The following is an 18,839-nucleotide window of genomic DNA, read 5'->3' as shown; positions in this document are numbered from 1 at the left end:
AAGAAGCGGTGCAAGAATCACTTCCACCTCTGCCTGCGGCTACTGTTAATCTATTAGTCTGTGGATGGCATTAGCAAATATTCTTGCACCCTTTCTATTTAAGTGTATCCCACCCTGTGGAAGCAATCTGTCCTGTTAACAAGCACAGACCACACTGTGAAATTCTAACCCATGAGCTTTTCACAATCTCTTCAGGCCTGAAATGATTGAAAAAGATCTCATCATATACTCCCTCTTATTATGTCGGGGCAGTTTGCTGAATGAGGTTTGACTCAAGAAGGAGAAGAACAGAAGGAGCAGGAGATTGCCCTGGAAATGAAGGAGATGTCTGCGAAAACGACAATAAACTTTCGTTCAAATTACTTGCACAAAAAAAGCAATAGACCCAACTTGTATGCAAAACAATCACCAGAACTTGTATATGAAGCAATAGACATGGACATCCAGTGGTCGACCCAGGATTTTCTAAATGTTGGCTAAAGTAGTTAAAGGGGAGGGAATAAAGCAGTGTTAGGAGTAATTGAGTTTTAATCGATATATAACAGTAAAAAACCCATATTATAAAATGATAATAACGGAAGGCTATAACAACTTTCATTTTTAAGTGTAGATGAGCTAATCTTCTTGCAGCCTATAAGGAGATTTATGTCAAATAGCAATTCATAGCAAAACAGACTACCTTAATGCAATTCCTAACGCATCCTCTGTTCCATCTGATCCTTCCTAACGCTCCAACTGGGCTTCCCCATCTTCCACGCCCTCACACTACTAGTGCTGTTTGATTAGGGCAGCCTTCATTATGCCACCCACTGTGATGTCTGTCCTCTTGATGTCATTCTCCCTGACCCAACCTGATGATATTGCCGGTGCCTCTCTAACACTGCCACGAACTATGTAAAATGTCTACTAACACCTTCATGGTAACGTCCACCCAAGCAGATCTAATATTATTATTATTATTATTATTATTATTAGCTACATGGTGCAAGGAAGCCTGAGGCTTATGCTGCACCAGCGGAAAAAAAAAATTCCTGAGTTACCCTGAGAGAGAGCGGACGGTAATTACCAACAGGTAATTACCGTCCGCAGATAAATATATAACATCTTGGTTTATGTGTTATTTTATAAATAATGTTATATTGATTTTGTATGTAATAAAATTAAAAAAAATAATGGTTTCAATGTAATAAAACTGTGTTGAAATCTGGACTAGAACACTTCCATGTAGATTATGGAACCCATCCCAATTTAACTAGTTATTCATTATACGCGGTTTCTTTTTATGAGAGGGTTCGGGTACAAAGCCTCGCACATATCGAGATCCTGCTGTAATGCTTTCTTTTATCGGTGCATTCCAATACTGCATGTAGTCAGTGTTATTAAAGTGACGTTTGAATTTATTGCAACTGCATACAGTGAAGTCATGGTTGCCGTAGTTCGTTTGAAATAACTTGACAGCAGCGTCCTCTATTGTTTTGTAAAATGTGCTTATGGTAAGAAGCATGGTTTACTTAACGTTCGTGGGTGTGAGCCGCTGGTTAGTGTAGATTATACAGCAATGTGTTTTCTTGTGGTTGTGTTTGAGTAATCGATCGCAGTGTAGCAAGTACATGCTACGATCGAAATCATATAGGTGTGTCGGTAGCCTATCGTATGCTTTGGCCCGAGTTAAATAATAATAAAGGTTTGACATCCTTGCAAAGCTAATTTTTGCCGTATTCGCGAAAACTTGTGGAATATGGATGATCAGGTGTCGGATTTTGTGTACGCCGGCGAATCGAAAGAGATGGTCGAAACTGTAAACTTATTGTTGCTTGGGTGGATTTTATTTGGCCTTATCGTGTATATCGTTGGAAATATTGTGGCTTCCCAATTGCGCAGAAGAAAGGATAAAATCGCTAATGGTATAAAAGAAAGTTCAGCGGACGGAGATATTGCGGGATCGGATGATACGAAATTGACAAGAGCTGACGAATTGGCCTCGGCTGCTACCGATGATGCTAAAGAAACCATAATAGCTAAAACAGTTGTAACAAGGACCACTGCCTCTTTACCTTCTCAAGCACCTGTGCCTGTAACTACAGGTAATGACCCAGACGTTGTTCAGTGGGTGAACAACATGTTTACATGGATCTATATGCAGCCGGTAACTACACCGGTAGTTGATGCCTGGATCACCGCTTTAAATGTCAAGTCGCGTAAGGCAGCTACAGAGGTAAGTTTTGCACAAATGAATTGCGAGACGTGGTATGTTAACTTGAGCTTTCGCAAGCCGGCAGACCAAAATCTAAAAACCACAGGAAGGTTATAAAAATGTTTAATACATTTTTATAAAATAATGGATCATTAAAAACTAAGATCAGTAAAGTGACTTTCAGTGGGCTTCCTCAAGAAAATGCAATATTTGTCACTGCAGCGTTCCAACACAAGCATTACTCGAACTGTACCCAAGAATACCAGGTTTTAAATCAGTTTTACTTTTTCCGAAAGGCAAAACAAGAAAAATGCTTGAACAGGTTAATTTGCCAATCACAAAATTATTAACAACGGAACTACTCGATCCTGTTTTTTTTCCTTCGGTCGATTCAAAAGCACCTTGAGAAGTTGATTCAGTATATTCATCATCATAAATATTTTTGTTATCTTACTCAACTCGGTATAATTTTTCTTCTTGTTCTATACGCTTGTGTTAACAGTTGTTTTAAATGTCATTTTAAGCCCTTAAATATTCTCCTTAAGTTGCTTTAACAGCGTATATCTACGTAGTTAATCACTCCATACGTCTTTCATTTTCTGTTACAATTGCAGAAAGTATTAGCGATTTTTGTTGAATTCACTCGATTCATTTTAATTTCAATTTCGATCACTGTAGCGCCAATCTTGCATATTTGGCACTGTATCCAAACGAGATCCTCTAAATAAACACGGCCATCGCGCTTAGAAGCTTGCAACAATAAAACGTGCTTGGAGCCCTTTGGGTGCATTGGCGAGAGTAGCCTATCTCGAAAGATTTAAGTTTAATCCCCCTCTCCTCTCTTCACTTAACTGCGTAATTCAACGAATGGTTATATTCAATGTAATACATATTGAAGGACTGGTTAAGCGATAGATGAGGTCAGATCAACGAGAAAAAAAACAAATAACTACCCACAGGAATAAAGTTTTTTTTTATTTTTTTTTTATTTGGGTACATACAAGGGGTCGAAATGCAAAATTTTACGAAACGGAATGCTTATTTTTAATAAACTGCGTACGTGTCATCACCAATGTGACGAACTGAAACAGTGCTCTAATGCATCCGTGTTCATTCCGGACTATGGAGCATATAAAATATTATATTACGTGGGTTCAGTAATCTTATTGTTTGTCCTATTGGAAATTCACTATAATTGAGAAGCAAATAAAGCTTTGAATTCAGATTGGCAGGCGCCAATAATGCGGTGCAAGAATATGAGAAAGAGATCCTTTTTGAATCAGCAAGAAATTACACCCGTAGATGGTATTTGTATATGTTTTCCATGCATCCTCCGTACCAAAACATGGCCATCAGACTGTAAGGGCATGTATTGCCATTTCACAAAACTGGTCATTGTACATGCACCATGCCAATAAACTGAGTGAGTTTGCTTTTGTAATGAAGGGCTTGTGGGCTGCAAGTGCAAATTCATGGCATGCAATTCTCTACATGTCATATAAACACAAATATATATATATATATATTTTTTTTTTTTTTTTGTGGCCCCCTTTAACACAAATATATATATATATATATATATTTTTTTTTTTGTGGCCCCCTTTCAGCTCCTAACTCAGATTTTCTAAAGCCTCAAGGTTATGGGAGCCTCTGCCAGGACCACATCCGTCTTAAATCTGTCACTGAATTCTGGAATGGACAAAGAGATCTCATTCCATATCTTGCAGGTTTGTGCTTTTTGACTTAAATGTTTTCATGGCTGAAAATGTAGTTGAAGGGTAACAAAGTACCTGTAGTTTTTCTAGGTATTGCAGGATATTGTTTCTTTTTATGCAAGTAGTGCAGTCAAGCTAAAACCACTCATAGAAACTAAGATCCCCTCAAGTGGATCCTGTACATGGAAAGAAAAATATCATCTATAACCCACTAGTTGATCAACAAATATATTTTCCACTACCTCACATAAAGTTAGATGTAACGAATAATTTAGTAAAAGCTAGGGAGAGGAATGGAGATGGCTTTCAAGCTATTTAAAACTAAAGTTTCCACTCATGGAAAGTAATTCCAAAATCAAAGAAAGTGTATTCTTTGGTCCACAGATAAAAGTTATTGAAAGATGAACATTTTGAAAATGTGTTAAATCTTTTGTAACTGGAAACTTGGAAATTAGCTGGAAAGCCAGTGGGTAGTTGTGGAAGTTGAGATAGCCTAAATAAATTTAAGGCTCAGCTGGACAGGTATTTTGAACGAACGGAGTGGTGAAATCGGAGTGGTTTTTTTTTTTTTTTTTGGCTGATGCTGCATAAGCTTGCTTTCTTGCATCATATGCCTATGCTAATGCTAAAAAATGCTAATCATTCAAGAAATTTTGTGAATACTTTTGGGAGGGTAATTATAAAATTTTGATTGAGAATTTTTTACAGGCCTATCAAAATTTCAGTAGTAGTAGTAGTAGTAGTGACATGTGATGCAAGAAAGCATGTGTATGAGCTTATGCAGCATCAGCCAAAAAAAAAAAAAAAAATCACACCATTCCCTCCAAATGCCTGTCCATTCCTCCTTAAATTTATTCAACCTATCAACTTCCACGACAGATGGAAGTTTGTTGCATATATACTTCCTACATTCCCATTTACACATTTTCCCAGATACCACTGTACATATCAGTGATGAACATGAATATTTTCATCAAGATAATGTTCCAAAAAAGCTGGAATCCTAGTATGCTGACAGATTATATCTGAATATTAATAAGAGACACTCCTGATCATTACAAATGAAACAGGAAATTTAAAAAAACAAAAAAAAAAAACTATACATTCATTCATTTTGAAATCTGTGCTAGGCAATATCTGACTTTCATATTTAACCATTAAATGTGAAAAAAAAAGTAAACTTCTGTTTATTCTGTAGATGGCCAAGGCCAGAAGAGACTACTCTTTGTTCTCTAGATGGTCAAGGCCAGAAGAGACTACAAATTCATCCTGACTGCATACATACTGAATTATTAATGACAGCCAGATTTTCAGCACCATAGTCATAAGGGGCCATGCATTTTTTGTGGTAGCATATGAGTTTGAACTCCCAACTTTCTTTAAGCATGTGCTTCTGTATCCTCTTTTCTTCCTTACTTGTCTGTCCACATGCTACCTACTGGACCGCAACTGGCCCCAAAAATAAATTTTCTGTTTATACTCCAGGATGATATAATATCAGAAGATCTCAGAAAATAAGAGAATACAAGAACATAACAGTAAATGTGTGGGCACGAACCACAATCACTCAAATGAATGCATCTCTGCACCCTCACTCCTGACCACTTGGCTACACTGTGGATAAGTCTATTTTGAAAAATGCATAATTAGTGATAAGAAACTGTTGTGGTTGCCCTGCAGCCTTCAACATTTTATCGATTTTGGCCCTTAATGAAAAAAAAAAAATTGGATACCCATGTCTTAGCTATCTGAGAGAGGGAAGTCAGATAAATTAATAGCCCATCTCTTAGAATTTATTTCCATTCTCAATCACATATTATTCATAGTTCAGTTTCTGCTGCAGTCTTTTCTGCAAATATTTCTCTGGACATGCTGTTCTTTACAGTTAGAATTTGTAATTCCACCTCTTTCTTCCCAATCAGTCCGAGCATATACAATACATAAACTAGTCAACATTCAAAACGTTTAACTCTGAACTAAATTTTGTTTTTTCTTCTTTATATCTTTATTTCTCCTTTCTTATTCTTACACAGGTTAAGATGTGGCTGGAACCCTTTTTTTTTTATGTTTCCTACTTTATAGAAATTCCTGATCTGTCCTTTGTTGTATTGTTCTTACATTTTTTCTATTGTTTTCTTTTCCCATTCTCTTTTCTTTTGTCTATTATACTTACTTTGCTTCAGCTCTTAACCATGTAACCCTCACTATTCTTTCTAGTAACATTTTCTGCCTGGCTTGGTTTTGTTCTTCTCAGAGTCTTGATCAAACCAGTCATTTCTCACTCTTTTTTGTTCCACACCAAGTGCCTCTTCTGCTGCTACACTCAGTGCTTCCTTAATATCTTCCCACTTCTTATTGATGGGCTTGCCATCCTGTTGTTGGTGTTTCTCCAATTGTTCCTCGATTTTCATTCTAAATCTTTCTCTAGTACCTTCATCTTCTTTAAGCTTATCGTGTTGATATCTTTTCTTTGTTATCCCTCCTTTCCCTTTATATACCTTTGAGAGCCTATTTTGCAGACTGCACCGTACCATAAAATGGTCTGAGTTGCAATCTGCTGCCCTGTAACTCTTCACGTCCATTACATTTGACGTATGATGAGTATTAATGAGGATGTGATCTATCTGATTACGTGTAACACCATCAGGTGATATCCAAGTTTCTTTGTGGATATTCTTATGTGGCAAATTTGTGCTACTGATGCTCAAGCCATTCCCTCTTGCAAAGTCTATTAGCCTTTCCCCATTTTCATTACTGGTTTCACGTAAGCTGTTTCTTCCTATAGTTGGTATGTGTACTTCTTCTTTCAAACCTTGAATAGTATTTCTTAGTTGGTGTGAAAAGCCTAGTAGCTTCCGAGATTAATTCCTTGAATGCTCACCCATTTAGATCATTTAGGTCCCATTTAGATCAGGCCACACCTTGAGTACTGCATACAGGTCTGGAGGCCTCATTTTAGGAAAGATGTAGAGCTGCTGGAACGAGTACAAAGAAGAGCAATGAGATTGGCAAGTGGAGCAAAGGGTTGGTTACCAAGAAAGGCTTAAGTTCTTAAAATTGCAGCTTCTGAAAACTAGGCACCTAGGAGGTGATCTAATTGAGGTGTATAAGGCCTTGAATGGATTGAGCAAGCTCAATGCTAATGGAATTCTTCCTCTCGCTCAGATTACTCATCTGATGGGACATAAATTCAAATTGAGGAAAGACAATTGTAGAATAGATGTGCGGAAATTCACCTTTAGCTAGCGGGTGGTTGACACTTGGAACAAGCTTCCATCTGTTGTAGCGAAGGTCAGCAACTTAAATAAGTTCAAGGCAGAACTAGACAGACATTTGGAGTGAATGGATGGATGGAATGGGAAGGGTGTGTTTTCTTTTCTTTTTTTTTTTTTTGGCTGATGTTATATTAGCATTAGTAGAGGCATATGATGCAAGAAAGCAAACGTATGCAGCATCAGCCAAAAAAAAAAAAAAAAAACCACTTCCATTTCACCCTTCCGTTCATTCGAAATACCTGTCCAGCTGAGCCTTAAATTTATTTAGGCTATCAACTTCCACAACAAGGGATGGAAGTCTGTTCCACCAACCAATTACCTGCTGGCTAAAGGCAAATTTCCGCATATCTATCCTACATCTGTCTTTCCTCAATCTAAATTTATGCCCTCTCAGGTGATTATTCTGAGCAAGAGGAAAAATACCATTGGCATTGAGCATGCTCAAACAAGGCTTTATACACCTCTTTCAGATCACTTCGCTGGTGCCTAGCTTCCTTTCTTGTATCATATGCCCTGCTAATGCTAATGTAATATCAGACTGTATGTAAAAAAAGGAAACAGTGGGGTGGGGAAATATGTTGTTATTTGGTTTTTAGGAGCATTAGCAACTAAGGCCATATTGCTCCGGGGATATGCGGTGGTCATTCCCTGACCTTTCTGCATCCTCCATATTTGGTGGTCACGGGCTCGAACCCCAGTCTAATCAAGAAGTGTGTGCTACGCACTGCTGCTCCTGCCCACCTGGCTATGGAGGCACAGAGGGGGAAATATATTGTATTAACTATTTGCAAGAAACAAACAACAAAAAAAAAAAAAAAACTTTTAAACAAAAATCTAGTGAAAAATGCAAGTGTAGTTATGAATAGAATCATAAAGCCGAGAATTAGGGTTGAATTTGAAACTGTCTGCAATTCTGCCCAGACACGATAGGAGGGAGTATATGATGAGAGCCTTGTCGATCAATTCGGCCCTGGAAAGATTGTGCAAGGCTCAAGGGGTAGAATTTTTTTCAGCCTGGACTGTACTTGTTAACAGGAGAGATTGCTTCTACAGGGATGGGATACACTTAAATAGAAAGGGTGCAAGAATATTTGCTGATGCTATTGAGGCAGTGTTAGGTGGGTCGGAAAACTGCTAGCTTGGGGGGAGACAAAGACCAATAGATTGACAGTAGCCACTGGCAGAGGTGAAAGAGATTCTTGCACTGCTTCTATTAGAATGAGCAGAAGCCTGAAAAACAAGATGCATGGTATTTCAGAGACTGCTGGGAGCCATTGCGGTACAAGTAAACACATGGGTTGTGTTAGGGTAGCTAAGTAGAAACAGGTGCAGGCGTGTACACCAATGCTAGGAGTTTAGTAAATAAATTTGAAGAATTTGAGGTATTGCTCAAAACATCAAAGGCAGATATTGTTGGGATATCAGAGATGCGGTGTCACACAGATATAAGGGATGCAGAACTGCAATTTGGGGAGTACAACGTCTACAGAAAGGATAGACAGGATAGGAAGGGGGGGAGGGGTTATGCTATTAGTTAAGAAACACATAAAAACCAAGGAAGTGAAGCCAGTCGACATCGCCGGACAGTGCAGTGTTGAGTCAGTTTGGTGTGACATAAGCATTGGGAGATCAAAATTGAGAGTAGGAGTGTGCTATAGGCCTAATGACTCTGATGAGTATAATAAGGAACTGTACAGGGAAATAGAGTGGGCCAGTAAATCAGAGAGTCTTATAATGGGAGATTTTAATTTCCCAGATATTGACTGGAATTTGGGGGCTGGTTACTCACGCACTAGCAGGGCTTTTGTGGATTTATTGGATGATTGTTTTCTACATCAGCATGTTCGGGAGGCAACTAGAGGGAGTAATACTCTTGATTTGATTATCAGCAGTGATTTTTCATGCATTAAGAATCTGCAGATAAATGAACCACTAGGTGGCAGTGATCACAGTGTGCTGAAGTGGGATTTACTCAAAGAGGTAACTACCATTAGGGGTAAAGGGAAGGGTTATTGCTTCCGTAAAGGCGACTACGATGGACTGAGACAGTATTTAAATTCTATACAGTGGGACCAACTGATGATGTTACCAACAGCAAATTCAAAATGGGAAGCATTCAAAGAACTTATCTTGGAAGCTACCAGGCTTTACATACCAACTAAGAAATATTGTTCAAGGTTTAGGCCAAAATGGATGTCAGATGAACTAATGAGGCATATGGCAGAGAAGAAAAATGCATGGGATACTTACAAATTGACACATGACACAGAAGCCTATGATAGATACAAGTTGATATGCAACCAAGTTACAAAGGAGGTTAGGCAGGCGAAGGCAGATTACGAGAAATCCTTGGCAAGGGATGCAAAGAAAAACAGCAAAGAGTTCTTTACTTATGTAAACTCTAGAAGGAAGGGGATGAATCAGATTGGTCCACTTGATATTGATGGGTCAACTGTTGATGATCCTGTTCACGTAGCTAACAAACTAAATGAATATTTTGCATCGACATTCACACATGAGGAGTTATTCAGCGAGGGGAATGCCAGAGGTGTATTCGACTCTAGCAGTAAGCTACAGAATCTTGAAATAACTGGGAGTAAAGTGGAGGAGAAACTGTTGAAGATAAACACAAGAAAGGCACCCGGGGTGGATGGGATCTATCCAGTTATATTAAAGGAGGCAGCAAAGGAAGTAAGCAAACCCTTAGCCATAATTATGAGAGCTTCCTTGGACTCAGGGGGGGTACCCATAGACTGGAAATGTGCAAATGTGACCCCCAATTCACAAAGGAGGATCAAAGGCTGACACAAGTAATTATAGACCTGTGAGCTTAACTTCTGTTCCAGGAAAATTAATGGAGGCACTGGTTAAAGAAGCACTGCAGGATCATTTAGACAAGACTTCAGTTATAGCTCAGACACAGCATGGTTTTGTTAAGGGGAAGTCTTGCCTGACCAACTTGATTGGATACTATGATGCAGTCACAAAAGAACTGGATGCAGGGAATAACTTTGATATTATATACTTGGATCTTAGAAAGGCTTTTGATACTGTTGCACATGGAAGACTGCTACACAAATTGGAGCAGTGTGACATTGGAAGCAAATTGCTGCTATGAATAAAGGGGTGGTTGAGGGGGAGAAGACAGAGAGTGGTAATCAATGGATACTGCTCATCGTGGACTAATGTTATTAGTGGAGTCCCTCAGGGCTCAGTGTTGGGTCCATTATTGTTTTCTGTATTTATAAATGATATTGATGATGGTATATCAAGCTTAATGTCCAAGTTTGCAGATGATACAAAGGTTGGCAGGGTTGTCAAGGACACTACTGACACTATGCTGCTGCAACAGGATCTGGAAAGGTTGAGCAGATGGGCCGAGAGGTGGCAAATGAAGTTTAACATTGACAAATGTAAAGTACTACATATGGGAAACAGTAACCCCAGAGCAACGTATCAACTCTGCGGTACTACACTGACAGTGGTGGAGAATGAAAAGGACTTGGGGGTGGTTGTGCAGGCAGATATGAAGTTCTCTGAGCAGTGCAGACGGGCTGCAAGAGTAGCTCGTGGAGTATTGTCAATGATAAACAGGAATTTTTCCAGCAGGGATAAGGAGGTGATTATTCCATTGTATAAGGCAATGGTCAGGCCACACCTAGAGTACTGTATACAGGTCTGGAGGCCTCATTTCAAGAAGGATGTAGAGCTGCTGGAACGAGTACAGAGAAGGGCAACAAGATTAGTGAATGGATCAAAGGGGTGCTCTTACGAAGAAAGGCTTAAGTTTTGCAAATTACAGTGTCTGGAGACTAGGCACCAGCGAGGTGATCTGATAGAGGTGTATAAAGCCTTGAATGGTTTAAGCATGCTCAATGCTGATGGGATTCTTCCTCTAGCTCAGAAAAATCACCTGAGAGGGCATAAATTCAAATTGAGGAAAGACAGATGTAGGATAGACGTGCGGAAATTTGCCTTTAGCCAGCGGGTGGTTGGTTGGTGGAATAGACTTCCATCCCTTGTGGTGGAGGTTGATAGCCTAAATAAGTTTAAGGCTCAGCTGGACAGGTATTTTGAACGAACAGAGGGGTGAAGTGGAAGTGGGTTTTTTTTTTTTTTTTTGGCTGATGCTGCATAAGCTTGCTTTCTTGCATCAAATGCCTCTACTAATGCTAAATCTGTTGTTTTTTTTTTTTAATTGTGAAAAATTTTATCTGGAGCAGAAATACATTGCACACAGTGCTCTGAAGCTCACCGGCGTGTAATTTCAGGTTACCCAATTTCAGCCCTGAAAATTCCATACACACTTTAATGCATACTTGATTATTAAAATAAGATATTTTATTAATTAGTGTTCTGGTTTGTAAAATGTTCCACTTCCTTGATTACAAATCTACTTGTGCATCACTTTATCGCTGTTAGCAATACTAACATTTTATGAAATAAAGATATTGTTTTCTTAATACATTGGTGTTCAAAGAAAGTGCATCACCCCTTCAAATTGTAATTGTCGTCCGAATAATGTAAGTATATGGCAATATTTCTTACAGATTGCATCAGATAAGATTGGCTTGCTGAGGTGATGATGTAACATTGCATCAGCTGTTACTTTCAGCTAAATAAGCACGCTCTGCAAGAGTTGGTCATTCCTTGCTTGTGTCAGGATGGTGAATTACGTGCAGTTGGCGCCATGAAGAAAGAGTGCTATTGTTGCTTTACTTGAGAAAGGATGTTCTTCCCATCATATTACGTCGACAGTGAGTAGATTTCTTTCCAAACTCAAGAATACCGGTTCTGCTGTGAAGAAAAAAGGAACCGGACGCAAACTAGTCTCTATGCCAAAACAGGACAGCATTTTGAAGCACTTATGCCTTAAAAACTGTAAAGCTTCTTTGTCTGAGCTAAAAAGAGAATGGGAAAAACATACAAGAGTGGTAGCAAGTGCAGTAACAGTCAGAAGACACCGCTTCAAAAATAGACTTGTAGCCTGTCTTCGTTAAGAAGAAGCCCCTCCTCACACAAAAAATAAAAAAGGCCCGATTAATTTGGTGGAAGGAGCATGTCAAATGGACTCCCAAGCAGTGGAAGTCAGTTATTTTCTCGGATGAGAAGTTCGACCTGCATGGCACTGATGGGAGACAAACGATTCTTCATAGATGTGGTGAAGTATACCATCCAGACTATGGTGTCTACAGTGAAATTCCCTACCAGCCAAATGATACGGGGGGTACATTTCATATCATGGTGTAGGTCACCTGCAGTTTATAAACGGTTCTGTAAATGTCAATGGATACCACCTGGCTATATTGGAAGGCAAATTGCTGCCAACCATTAGAGACCATTTCAACTTACCAAATAACTGCATTTTTCAGGACGACTGTGCTCCTTGTCATTCGGCGAAAAGTGTAAGTAGGCACTTCTGTATTTACTTTAGCTTCATTTCTGCTTTAGAGGTTCAACAGTTTACATTTGTTACAGGTGAAAAAATGGTTGGAAGAACGGTCCATTACAACTCTTAGCTAGTCAGGAAACAGACTGGATCTGAATGCCTTAGAGAACTGTTGGCATTGTGTGGCATCTACAGTTGCCAGAAAGAAACCAAAGAACCTTTGTGAACTTCATGATTCCTGTTTGGAACCACAAACTATCAGTTGATTATCTTCAGAAATTGATCTTGTCAATTCCTCGACGGTGTGCTTCTGTCATCAGGGCCAGATGGTTGAACTAAATATTGGTTTGCACCTGGTGAATTTTTCATTTTGTTTTCCATTTAAAATGATAAACTGAAGCAAATTGAGGGTTTCTGATGATATTTTGGCCATAAATGTCGTGTTTACCAAAAAAGGTTGCAAATGCTCATTTTGGAATATTTTGAGAGCACCTGTCAAATATTAAGGGCACAAAAGGTGATATAGTTGTACACGTTGGCATTAATGATATCAAGAGTAGGAGACCGGCAGAATTACTTAACAAGTACAGGTCACTGTTGAAAAAAGCTGTGAATTAGGGTTGAATTTGAAAGTGTCTGCAATTCTGCCAGACACAATAGAAGGGAGTATATGATGAGAGCCTTGTTGATCAATTCGGCCCTGGAAAGATTGTGCAAGGCTGGAGACTAGGCTGAATTTTTTTCAGCCTGGACTGTACTTGTTAACAGGAGAGACTGCTTCTACAGGGATGGGATACACTTAAATAGAAAGGGTGCAAGAATATTTGCTGATGCTATCGAGGCAGTGTTAGGTGGGTAGGAAAACTGCTAGCTTGGGGGGAGACAAAGTAACAGTAGCCACTGGCAGAGGTGAAAGAGATTCTTGCACTGCTTCTATTAGAATGAGCAGAAGCCTGAAAAACAAGATGCAGGATATTTCAGAGACTGCTGGGAGTCATTGCGGTACAAGTAAACACATGGGTTGTGTTAGGGTAGCTAAGAATAGAAACAGGTGCATGTATACTTGCGTGTACACCAATGCTAAGAGTTTTGGAAATAAATTTGATGAATTTGAGGTATTGCTCAAAACATCAATGGCAGATATTGTTGGGATATCAGAGACGTGGTGTCACACAGATATAAGGAATGCAGAACTGGAATTTGGGGAGTACAACGTCTACAGAAAAGATAGACAGGATAGGAAGGGAGGAGAGGTTATGCTATTAGTTAAGAAACACAAAATCCAAGGAAGTGAAGCCAGTCGACATCGCTGGACAGTGCAGTGTCGTCAGTTTGGTGTGACATAAGCATTGGGAGATCAAAATTGAGAGTAGAAGTATGCTATAGGCCTAATGACTCTGATGAGTATAATAAGAAACTACAGGGAAATAGAGTGGGCTAGTACATAAGAGTCTTATAATGGGGGATTTTAACTTCCCAGATATTGACTGGAATTTGTGGGTTGGTCACTCACACACTAGCAAGGCTTTTGTGGATTTATTGGATGATTGTTTTCTACATCAGCATGTTCGGGAGGCAACTAGAGGGAGTAATACTTTTGATCTGATTATCAGTAGTGATTCTTCATGCATTAAGAATCTGCAGATAAAGGAACCACTAGGTGGCAGTGATCACAGTGTGCTGAAGTGGGATTTACTCAAAGAGGTAACTACCATCAGGGGTTAAGGGAAGGGTTATTGCTTTCGTAAAGGCGACTACGATGGTATGAGACAATATTTAAATTCTTTACAGTGGGACCAACTGAAGATATTACCAACAGCAAATTCAAAATGGGAAGTATTCAAAGAACTTATCTTGGAAGCTACTAGGCTTTACATACCAACTAAGAAATATTGTTCAAGGTTTAGGCCTAAATGGATGTCAGATGAACTAATGAGACCTATTACAGAGAAGAAAAATGCATGGGATACATATAAATTAACATGTGACATAGAAGCCTATGATAGATACAAGTTGATCAGTAACCAAGTTACAAAGGAGGTTAGGCAGGCAAAGGCAGATTACGAGAAATCTTTGGCAAGGGATGCAAAGAAAAACAGCAAAGAGTTCTTTACTTTTGTAATCTCTAGAAGGAAGGGGATGAATCAGATTGGTCCACTTGATATCGATGTGTCAACTGTTGATGATCCTGCTCAGGTAGCTAACAAACTAAATGAATATTTTGCATCGACATTCACATATGAGGAGTCATTCAGCGTGGGAAATGCCAGAGGTGTATTCAACTCTGGCAGTAAGCTAGAGAATCTTGTAATAACCGAGAGTAAAGTGGAGGAGAAATTGTTGGAGATAAACACAAGAAAGGCACCTGGGATGGATGGGATCTATCCAGTTATATTAAAGGAGACAACAAAGGAAGTAAGCAAACCCTTAACCATAATTATGAGAGCTTCTTGAACTTGGGGGGGGGATGTCCCCACGGACTGGAGATGTGCAAATGTATCCCCAACTCACAAAAGGGGATCGAAGGGTGACGTGAGTAATTACAGACCTGTTAGTTTAACTTCTTTTCTTGGTAAAATAATCGAGTCACTGGTTAAAGATGCATTGCAGGATTATCTAGACAAGACTGCAGCAATAATTCAGATACAGCATGGGTTTGTTAAGGGATAGTCTTGTCTGACAATTTGATTGGTTATTATGATGTGGTTACAGTGGAACTGGATGCAAAAAATAATTTTGATATCGTATGCTTGGATTTCAGGAAAGCTTTTGACATTGTTGCACATGGAAAGCTACTGTACAAATTGGAGCAGAATGGTATTATGGGTAAATTGCTACAATGGGTAAAAGGATGGTTGAGTGGGAGAAGACAAAGGGTGGTAATCAATGGGTGCTGCTCTTCGTGGACTAATGTTATTAGTGGAGTCCCACAGGGTTCAGTGTTTTGTCCACTTTTATGGCAGTAATGGCAGTGTGCTACTGCAACAGGATCTAGAAAATTTGGTCAGAGAAGTGGCAACTAAAGTTTAACCTTGACAAATGCAAAGTACTGCATATGGGTAGAAGCAACCCCAGGGAAATGTACCAACTGTGTCATACTACATTTAAGGTGGTAGAAAATGAAAAAGACCTGGAAGTAATTGTGCAGTCAGATATGAAGTTTTCTGAGCAATGCAGACAGGCTACCAGGTTAGGGCATGGGGTTTTGTCAATGATATATAGGAATTTTGCTAGTAGGGAAAAGGACGCAGTTGTCCCTCTGCATAAGGCAATGGTCAGGCCATGCCTTGAGTACTGCCTTGGGTTACAGATCTGGAGGCCTCATTTTAGGAAGGATGTAGCTTTGCTCAAACGTGTACAGAGAAGGGCAACAAGATTGGTGAGGGGAATGAAAGGATCCTCTTACCAAGAGAGGCTTAAGTTCTGCAAATTGCAATGGCTGGAGACTAGGCACCTGTGCGGTGATCTGATTGTGGTGTATAAGGCCTTGAATGGGTTGAGCACTTTGAATTCTGATGGGATTCTTCCACTTGTTCAGATCACGAACCTAAGGGGACATAAATTCAAATTAAGGAAAGACAGATGTACAATAGATGTGTGGAAATTTGCCTTTAGCCAACGGGTGGTTAATTGCTCAAAGAAACTTTCTTCTGTCATTGTGGAAGTTGATAGGTTAAATAAATTCAAGGAGGAACTCGACAAACATTTAGAGGGAATGGTTGTGAATTTTTTTTTTTTGTTTTTGTCTTATGCTGCATAAGCTCATACACTGCTTTCTTGCATCACATGCCACTGCTACTACTACCAAAGCACCCTTAAGTGATTATCCTTTTGTCTAAGGCAATGGTGAGGCCACACCTTGAGTACTGCGTAAAGGGTTTAGATACCTCATTTTAGGAAGGATCTAGAGTTGCTAGAACGAGAACAGAGAAGGCTAACAAGACTCGTGAGGGGAATAAAGGGGCGTTCTTTCTAAGGAAGGGTTAAGGTTTGTAAATTGCACTGTCTGGAGACTAGCCACCCGTGGGTTATCTGATTGAGGTGTATAAGGCCTTGAATGTTTTGAGCACGCTCAGTGCTGATGGGGCACTTCCTCTTGCTCAGATTACAAATCTGAGGATGGATACTTGATTGCCTGAACAAACTTCAGCGTCATTGTGGAAGTTGATAGCTTAAATATTTTCAAGGAAGAAGTAGACATACTTTTAGAGCGAATGGATGGGTATAGGAAGTTTCTTTTTTATTTGGCTGATGCTGTATAAGCTTGCTTTCTTGCATCATATGCCTCTGGTAATGTTAATCTCCTCCAAAAATTGTTCCTCTGCTCCTATGCTTATCTTCGATGACACTCTGATTTCTGAGCAAAGTCATATATTGGGATTACCTTGACTTCTAATCTGTCTCTTGGCATAAGTACATTTCAAATATTACTTCCTCTGCATCTAAAAAACTGGTTTTCTCATTTGCTCACAGTGTTACTTTTTTTCCAAACAGCTCTTCGCTCTGTACAAATCGCAAAGCCCCTCTACCATGAATGTTGTTCCCACATTTGTTATGGTGCCTCCCAAACCTCTCTCAGGTTTCTAGATTACATTCAAAAGAAGGCAGTTAGGCCAGTTAATGACTCATCTCTAACAGTCTCTCCACTCTGTCTCACAGGCATTCTGTTTCTGTTGCATACCTTTTCTGTAGATACTTCCACGGGCACTATTCTTCTGAATTGGCTTCTATAATTCCTGCTGTCTCTCTTCCAAAACAGTCCAAGAAAGCATGAACAGACTAAATATCATTCAGCAAATTACAAAAAATACTCTGATCTACAAAAGAGGTTAGTTAAAATTTGCACAATTGAACAACATTTTTGAGTTACAAAAAAAAAAAAAAAATCAATGGTTTGGAGTAACAGAACAAATGATATGTATTGTTCAGTTTTTAGCTACACAGGGCTTAACATTTTAATTACTTACATCAAGTACATTATTTGAAAGAGCAATTCCTTAGGCTGTCAAAATGCTTTCAAAATTTGATAGTGTTATTGCAAATCATATTAAAAATATTCATAAATAAATAAATAAATTTTCTGTTTATACTCCGGCACGACAAACAAGTCAGTAGAGTTTACAATAAATCGTCAATACAAATATTTATCGTATTTAGTAGTTATGGGCTTGAACCCCGGTCCAGTCAAGGAACGTGTGCTATGCACACTCGCTCATGACTACTCGGCTACATCAAAGACCAGTAATCATTGCGTACCTCATTATTTAGATAATAAATTATAAAATGAAATATCTTTACTGGCTAACAAAGAAAATAGATTGTAGGTTTAGTAAAAAAAAAAAAAAAAAAAATAGCAAAATATAATTTTTTTTTTAAGATTACGTTGGATGCTAGCCATGTCAAACAATTAACCATGATTATTAGGTTTTTGTCATTTAGTGATACTTATTTAAAAATATGAACACTTTTTGGGATTTTCCCAATTACAGATATAATGGGAGAAGGTTTTTAAAGTTTTTGTTAAAAGAATTAGAAACACCTAATTTAGATATACATGATATAAGGGGGCAAGTTACAAACCAGGGCAAACATGCACGGAAACATCTATGGAAAAGAATATTAAATTTAAATCTCTGTGCCATGTTTGTACAGTACTTGGCCCACATTTTAAATTTAGTGATAAATGACACAGCCAAAATTACTCACGAGACAGTTGATTTTTTTTCTAATATTGTTTGGGAAATTTATGTATTTCATGCAACTTCTACATATAGATTGGATATATTAAGAAAATGTTGAAAATTTAACATTAATACTCTTAAGTGATACCTGTGGGAAAAACAAAATGAAAGCAATTACTACTTTGCATTTCCAGCTAGGGGACGTTTACGATGGTGTGGTAGACTTAGCAAATGACACAATAGATCAGTGAACAAAAACACATAGCATAGTTTTTTTAGGATTTAAAATTAAAACATTTAAATTGCTTGTTCTCTAATAATTTAGCCTGGTGTGTTTTTCACAATTAATTCCATAAGTAAACTTATACAAAACCCTAAAGTTAATATGTAATTATGTGTAGATATTTTAAATGATGTGATTACATATTTTAACAAAAAAAATTGAGAGTTTTAATAAATATTTAGAAACAGCAAAGGAGTTAGCAGATGGAACTGGTTTTTTTTTTTAGGAGCATTAGCAACTAAGGCCATATTGCTCCAGGGATATGCGGTGGTCATTTCTGCATCCTCCGTATTTGGTGGTCA

General features: G+C 38.6%; 1 protein-coding gene across 1 annotated transcript in view; it reads left to right on the top strand.

Moving 5' to 3' along the window:
• Positions 1-1,542: 1,542 nt before the first annotated feature.
• LOC150074942 (uncharacterized) overlaps positions 1,543-18,839 on the top strand; it is a 503,230-nt gene continuing 485,933 nt past the window's right edge. Inside the window, exon 1 of the mRNA XM_090388998.1 lies at positions 1,543-2,215. Coding sequence (XP_090245124.1) covers positions 1,739-2,215 — 477 coding nt within the window. The 5' untranslated portion in view covers positions 1,543-1,738. The remainder of the gene's footprint in view (positions 2,216-18,839) is intronic.

The sequence above is a fragment of the Mastigoproctus giganteus genome, chromosome 14 (assembly GCF_048544385.1).
Source record: "Mastigoproctus giganteus isolate SK-2022 chromosome 14, ASM4854438v1, whole genome shotgun sequence".
Taxonomy (NCBI): Eukaryota; Metazoa; Arthropoda; class Arachnida; order Uropygi; family Thelyphonidae; genus Mastigoproctus; species Mastigoproctus giganteus.
Note: the sequence above shows the minus strand (reverse complement) of the source record. Positions and strands in the feature narration are given on the sequence as shown.